General features: G+C 43.0%; 1 protein-coding gene across 3 annotated transcripts; it reads right to left on the minus strand.

Annotated features, from left to right (window-relative positions):
- Positions 1 to 817: 817 nt before the first annotated feature.
- Positions 818 to 4643, minus strand: PIGBOS1 (PIGB opposite strand 1). Of its 3 annotated transcripts, none has more exons than XM_030190231.1 (2): positions 4484 to 4643; positions 818 to 1353 (listed from the first exon to the last, which is right to left on the minus strand). In XM_030190231.1, the coding sequence occupies exon 2, from the start codon at positions 1117 to 1119 to the stop codon at positions 955 to 957; it is 165 nt and encodes a 54-aa protein (XP_030046091.1). In that variant the 5' UTR covers positions 1120 to 1353; positions 4484 to 4643; the 3' UTR covers positions 818 to 954. The 3 variants fall into 3 exon arrangements, with proteins under 3 accessions (XP_030046091.1, XP_030046092.1, XP_030046090.1); XM_030190232.1 differs by lacking the exon at positions 4484 to 4643 and adding an exon at positions 4431 to 4450; XM_030190230.1 differs by lacking the exon at positions 4484 to 4643 and adding an exon at positions 4248 to 4348.
- Positions 4644 to 6736: the final 2093 nt, after the last annotated feature.

The following is a 6736-nucleotide window of genomic DNA, read 5'->3' on the forward strand; positions in this document are numbered from 1 at the left end:
TCCGGAAGGGTAATAAATGAAACTACAAGTACAATGTTAAGTCTAAGAAAACATAAAAAACATAGGACCACAATTTTAGTATCAACAATCAGCCTATTAATTTAAATGTTCCCCATAGCAGCATTTAAATATGTATTGTATATTCAGTGGCATCAAATATAAGTACTGCCACTATTCATTTGAAGCTTGTAGGTCTGCAGGCTTTAAAAAAAAACATATGAACTATCAGTATAGCATCTGAATATTGCTGTTATATGGATAGTTGTGAGTTGCCACCTTCATTTTGTCCCACCATAGTAAGGCCAGTGGTGGAGAACATACATAAAATATTCAGCCACACTCTGGATAGGGGCTGAAGATTTATAGAGTTATACATTCACCAGCTGCCAGTAAATGTACAACTCCGAATACTGACCTGCTAGTCTTTTAACAGCTTGTTTGGCAACATTTTTATTCCTGGAATCGCATTGCAAAGATCCTAAACTACACAATAATAATCCATGCTCCTGTTCAGGACTATATTTAGAGAATGGCAAGCAGGGCAGTTGCCTAGCATGCCATGTGACAGCAGGTACCATCAGGACTCCAAGGGCACACGAGTCAGTAGTACTGCAGTGCCTTGAGACTCCATCCCAAGTACCTGCAAACCTGAAGTGTCTCAGGGCCCCGAACTCAACCCATTCGCTCTGGCTGGAGAGCAGGTGTAACTGGAAAAGGGCCTTGCCCACAGCACCACCCACTGCAGAGCTATCCTTGAACTGTTGACACACCAGGCAGGGGTCAGTACATTACAGGCGAGGGTCTGTTATTATCAAATACACAGTATATACATATATTTCAGCATGTTTCAAAATTAGAGAACACACATACACTGTTTCTGTATTTCAATGCATCGGCATCTAATTTAAAAGCAAATCTTACAAAAGATTCTGCAAGTAGGTCAAATTTTTTTCACTAATCATTCTTCTTTTCTGCTTCTTCTGCAGTTGCTAAGGTAGCTTTTAGCTTCTTCTGGTCCCAGTAGTACTGTTCATAGATAGGTTTGTATATGTACAATCCTCCAGCAATACCCAAGAGGGTTGCCAATAAAATCTGAGGAATACTAAATCGTCCGTGCATTGTTAATAACTACAGCATCAAGCTCAAGAGGGAGTAATCAAAGTTCAAGGAGTGAGGATCTACTCGTATTTTATAGATATACAAATTTAAAATATATACAAGTGCATTTGATTAAGTTTGGTTGTTAAGTGACAATAAACTAAGGTATATTCCTTGTTGGACTGCACAGGACTCCACTGCACTGTCAAGCTGATTTTTTCCAATTGTCTGTGCTTTTCTTCTCCGTCCTGGACACTGCAAAACAGATAGACAAGGTACCCCATTGGCATGACACATGAATTATAACTGAGAGACTGAAGGAAAAATATGAATAAATATGTCAATTCCTAACCACTGAGGATTTGATGATCAATTCCTCGCACTATACCAAAACAGCACTGTAAAAATAGCGCTGGAACAGCACACAAAATTAACTTCTCAATGATGAACACTAATAACATGCAAATTTAGGTGTGTTATTAGTATTGATCATCAGGGGAAAGTACGGGAGGATTGCGCCTGAGAATGCACTCAGGCAAAATCCTCCCGCACTTGACAGGTCCAGGCTGCCAAAAAAAAAAAGCCCTGACCTGTCAAACATTCCAAGGACCCCTCGGACCCCCTCCCCCCAAAGGCAAGGCCCTGGTGGCCTAATGCTCCCCCCCCCCCCCCCCCACACACACACAACAGAAAAGAAGGCTGGAGGTCACCGGATGCACTGGGCAGGGCAGGGTGCCGCCATTTTGGAGGTCCACTGGACGTCCAGCCCCCCGTCTCAGTGTCCAGGACGGCGTGGGGGGCATTAGGACACCAGGGCTCCAGGCCTGACGGTGACAGCCTGGGCTGGCTGGCATGAATGTGGGGGGGGGGGGGGGGGGGAGGAATAGCGCCTTAACCCTAATGCCAGCTCGAGCTGGCGTATGATTAAGGCGCTATTTTGCCTGTAAGACCAGAGCGCAGTGCTCTGATCATGCGGACAGAATACCGCAACAGGTCATTTAAATATAATTTTAAAGAGCTCTGCGATATTCCCTGGCATGTTCGCCAGACCCTCTGATCATGCCGTGCTGGTAAGTGCGGGCGGTAGTCCAGAGCTACTGACCTCTAACACCTGCACTTACCTTTGATCATCGAGTCCAGAATCTGAAACCTGCAGCAGCTAAAGTATAGTATAAACAATTTTCAGATGACATTAAAATGACTTTCAGCCAACATGAACTAGATTGGAATTTGTGTCCTAAAAGACTGGGAGGCTGATGTAATAATTTGTGGGTTAGAAGAGTGTACTGAGCTTCAACGCACAGTGAATAAACACATATACTGAAAAAAATTACTCCTGATGCTGTAAATTAATGGTATGCAAATTACCACAGCATTACAAAATACAGATAGAAAAAAGAAAAAAAAAACAGTGCACATAACCACAAAGAGTTTACAGCATTGGGTATAAGATGTCCCTTATCCTTATTGATCCTGTGTTTGTCCTGATTTAGATTGTAAGCTCTTTTGAGCAGGGACTGTCTTTCTTCCTGTTCAATTGTAAAGCGCTGCGTACGACTGGTAGCGCTATAGAAGTGATTTATAATAGTAGTAAGGTATAAGATGTCACCCTTTCTTTCTGCACATGAGCAAAAAGTGGCTCACACACTGACAGGGATGGACACAAAAGAAATCCAGTAAAAATTCCCTGGTGGCCCACCAGACACCCCAGATCCCCCAACCTCCCATATTACGCTGGTGGCAAAAAGCAGGAGCAATAACACTCACTTTTGCCTTCAGTGCCACCATCTTGCACAATGGCGGCACCCGACCTCTAGCGACATATCCTGATGCACTGCTAGGGTTCAGTTTGCCAAATAAAAGAAGTACTCCCTTGTCGGGCAGACTGACTCCTAGCAGTACATCCCTGCACACTATTAAGGGTCAGGCACTGCTATTCTGCAAGATGGAAACATCAGAGAAAGGAGTAAGTGGGCATCACTCTTGATTACCAACACCATGGATCAGTAGAAGAAAGGTGTGTGGGGGAGGGTCATGGACAATATTTCCTCTGTGCGGGAGTCCAACTGCATTGCTGCCGGTGGGGGGTGGTATTTCAATATTGCGTTTTCAATCGCTAAGGACGGGGAGACCCTCTGGAGTCCTGCAGAACATGCCTGTCCCTCGGTACTGAAAATGTATTATTGACACAGCACTCCCATTGGCAGGAATATTGGTGGACTCCCGCACAGATTAGATGAAACATTGCTCTGTGAGGAATTTGCTGGGGCCCCACAGTAATGTTTGCAGTTTGGGGGAGAGGTGGGATCTGGCACCCCCACCACCAGCAGAAAGGGCTTCCAAAAAGATTCAGCAAAAAAAAAACACCTTATTTTTTCCACACACTGCAAGCAACAAAGGATTCAACCTTTTGCATGTTTTATGGAATAATAGATTGAAATCTCAGGGCTGCCCCTAGGCATGAGGGAGGGAGGGTCATCAAATGAAGCCATCAGCTGGCCATAGCAAACTAATAAGGCCTACAGACTGCTACATGGGGTGGGTTTTGCAGGCTGCCCTGGAATGGAGAAGTAGCCTGGTGGTTAGTACAGCGGATTGTGATCCTGGGGAACTAGGTTTGCGTCAACTGCAGCTCCTTGTGACTCTGGGCAAGTCACTTAACCCTCTTAATTCCCCAGGTGCAACTAAGTACCTGTATATACCATATAAACCGCTTTGAATGTAATTGTAAAAACCACAAGGCCAAACCTCCTTGGTCCAATACGCTGGAGGAATAGCCTAATGGTTAGTGCAGTGGACTTTGATCCTGGGGAACTGCGTTCGATTCCCACTACAGCTCCTTGTGACTCTGGGCAAGTCACTTAACCCATAGTTGCGAAAACCTCAGAACGGCGGTATATCAAGTCCCATTTCCCTTCCCCTTCCCAATACTATGGAAGAAGTACATCAATGTCATGCGTATTCAATGTGGAAATCGACTGGGTTGTGGTATTTGAGGACTGCGGTTCCCACCCGTTCACAACAAACTACAGCATTTTTCTACTGCAACCACGTTACAGCAAGATTCCATTCATGCTTTGCTCTTCCTCTCCGCGCCACTCTCAAGACACTTCTATTGAAAAGAAAGGCTTAAAGCGCCCGCAGCTCACCCCACAATGCCTAAAAGGAGTATAATTCTTTATTTACTGGCCCTCAGCTCTCCAAACTAGGATCACTGAGGTTTTATCCAACCTCCTTGAATAGGACCTCACTGACCTTCTCCCTCTCTCAATCAAATGAGATCTGCTAAATTAATCCCCTCCCCCCGCTACGGAAGCTCGCTGAGACCTAACCTCTTCAGCTCACGACTGACAGGGAGACAACGAATTAAAAAGTGTATAATTACAACGCGCTTCGTATACTCCAGACGGGCTCCTTTAGGTACGAATCAGGGGGTACCAAGGGCTGAGCGGTGGAGCGTGCCACCCCGCAGCGATACAGGCAATAAGCGGGTACATTGTATTGTAATCAGTGTTGCGCTATTCGTTCTGGTCTTCCATCCGGCCGGGCCCGTCTTTCTGGTTACTGTATTTCAAGCCTCATTCTGATGCTCCAATAGCCTCTGTGTTCCAATCACCAATAGCCGTTTGCAATGCGTTCCAAGCGTCATGCTAGTGCTCTAATAGCCACTTAAAATGCGTTCCAAGCCTCATTCTAACGTTCCCATTTAGTAGTTCCTTTTTGCACATTTTTACGATTGTGAGGACGTTTTTTTTTGGGGGGGGGGGGGGAGGGTTAGTTCAAATATTTTTATTGAATTTCTGAAAACATATTCAAACAAAAATAAACAATAAACTTGCACATACTGGATATAGCAATAGTTTCATACATTGCAATAACATTAATCAGTAGTACCAATACAAATACGTGGAAAGTTTTACTGATGCTCCAATAGCCGCTTACAATGCATTCCAAGCATCATTCTAGCGTTCCCATTTAGTAGTTCCTTTTTGCCCATTTTTACGATTGTGTGAGGACGTTTTATTATTGGTGATTTTTTCAGTCGCTCCAGACAGTAAAGAAACAATATTTTACAAAAATAAAAAAGATCCGTATGGTCAGAAAAGTGGCAGTTAGCTTCATTGAGATGCCATTTTCTCAATTATTGCACATGTAAGTAAGTCCACATGTTGTTCACCAACCTATACAAAAAAAATCACTTATTTTCTATCCAAATGATGCATGTAAGTGCTCAAAACAAATTCCGAGAGCCCTGTAGCTTCGTATTTTTACCATATGGCTCCAGAAAAAGGAGGACGGATTGAGCCAGCCATATTAGTCCTGAACACACAGTGTATATTTTTAATGCTACTAAATACAGCCAGTTAGTCATTTTCTGTGTTCTGCACTTCCAGGCAGTCAGTTGTTCGGCATAGTGAAGAAGATGGTAAAGTGACATTTTGCTCTGTGAGCCCTGGCTACACACATTCACTTGGGCAGTTTGTATCTGTAGGATTCTTCAGTGACTGTCTCTCAGGCTGAAGTTGGGGAAATCGCTTTAAGACCGTGCCTCTAGTGCTTCCCAATCTTTTTGTGGCTGTGACCCCATGATTACTACTGCTACTACTACTTATTTCTATAGCCCTACTAGACGTATGCAGTGTGCTGTACACTAAACATATATGAGACAGTCCCAGCTACTTATCACTTCTATAGTGCTACAAGGCATACGCGTAGGGTTACCATATGGCTCCAGAAAAAGGAGGACACATTGATCCACTCCTTTCTGGAGCCATATGGTAACCCTACATACGCGGCGCTGTACATCATACACGAAAAGACAGTCCCTGCTCAAAGAGCTCACAATCTAAATAAGACAGGTAAACAGACAGAACAGCTAAGGTAAGAGAATAAAGAGGTGGAGTAGTGCACAGGGCAAGAGAGTAGTGGAGAAGTCTATTCAAGATAGGACAAATAAGGGATTACGGAATTACTTATTGCTTATTAGATTATGCTTATGCCAGTGTTGTTCAAAGTACTATGTCAAAGTACTTAAGTAAAAGTAAAAATGTATATTTTAATACTTAAGTAAAAGTACAGTGAAGAACACATTCAAAAATGTACTTAAGTGAAAGTAGAAAAGTTATTGCCTAATATAATACTTATTGAGTAAAAAGTAAAAATACCACAATTACAGTGAATGCAGCTATTGTTAATGGGACCAATATTCAAAGCAATTTAGCCATCCACTTACTTGTTAAATTGCTTGGTTGAGGCTAGCCGCTAATATTCTGCTGCACTTAACTGGTTAAATGCCACTGAATATTGCCACTTTCCTAATATTGCAGTGTATTGGTATAGTCTTTCATTAGCTTCTGTGGAGTCATGTTGAATGATGATGGCAGGGAGTTCTATCTCGTGGCCATTTTGGGGTATCTGCGAAATTGAGCAGTTGTCGAGAGTCTGGTTTCTAGTAAGTAGGCATGAAACTCACAATAAAAATCTAACATTATTGGATTATGTAAGCCACATTGAGCCTGCAAATAGGTGGGAAAATGTGGGATACAAATGTAACAAATAAATAAAATAAATAAATAAAAATATCTCAGCGCCGAACTCAAAGCTACCTATACTGGGAACATTCCGAGGCCGAATTAAC

The sequence above is a fragment of the Microcaecilia unicolor genome, chromosome 1 (assembly GCF_901765095.1).
Source record: "Microcaecilia unicolor chromosome 1, aMicUni1.1, whole genome shotgun sequence".
Classification (NCBI taxonomy): Eukaryota; Metazoa; Chordata; class Amphibia; order Gymnophiona; family Siphonopidae; genus Microcaecilia; species Microcaecilia unicolor.

Coding starts and splice junctions, on each gene's coding strand:
- PIGBOS1 (XM_030190231.1), bottom strand. CDS start 1,119: ATGCACGGACGATTTAGTATTCCTCAGATTTTATTGGCAACCCTCTTG.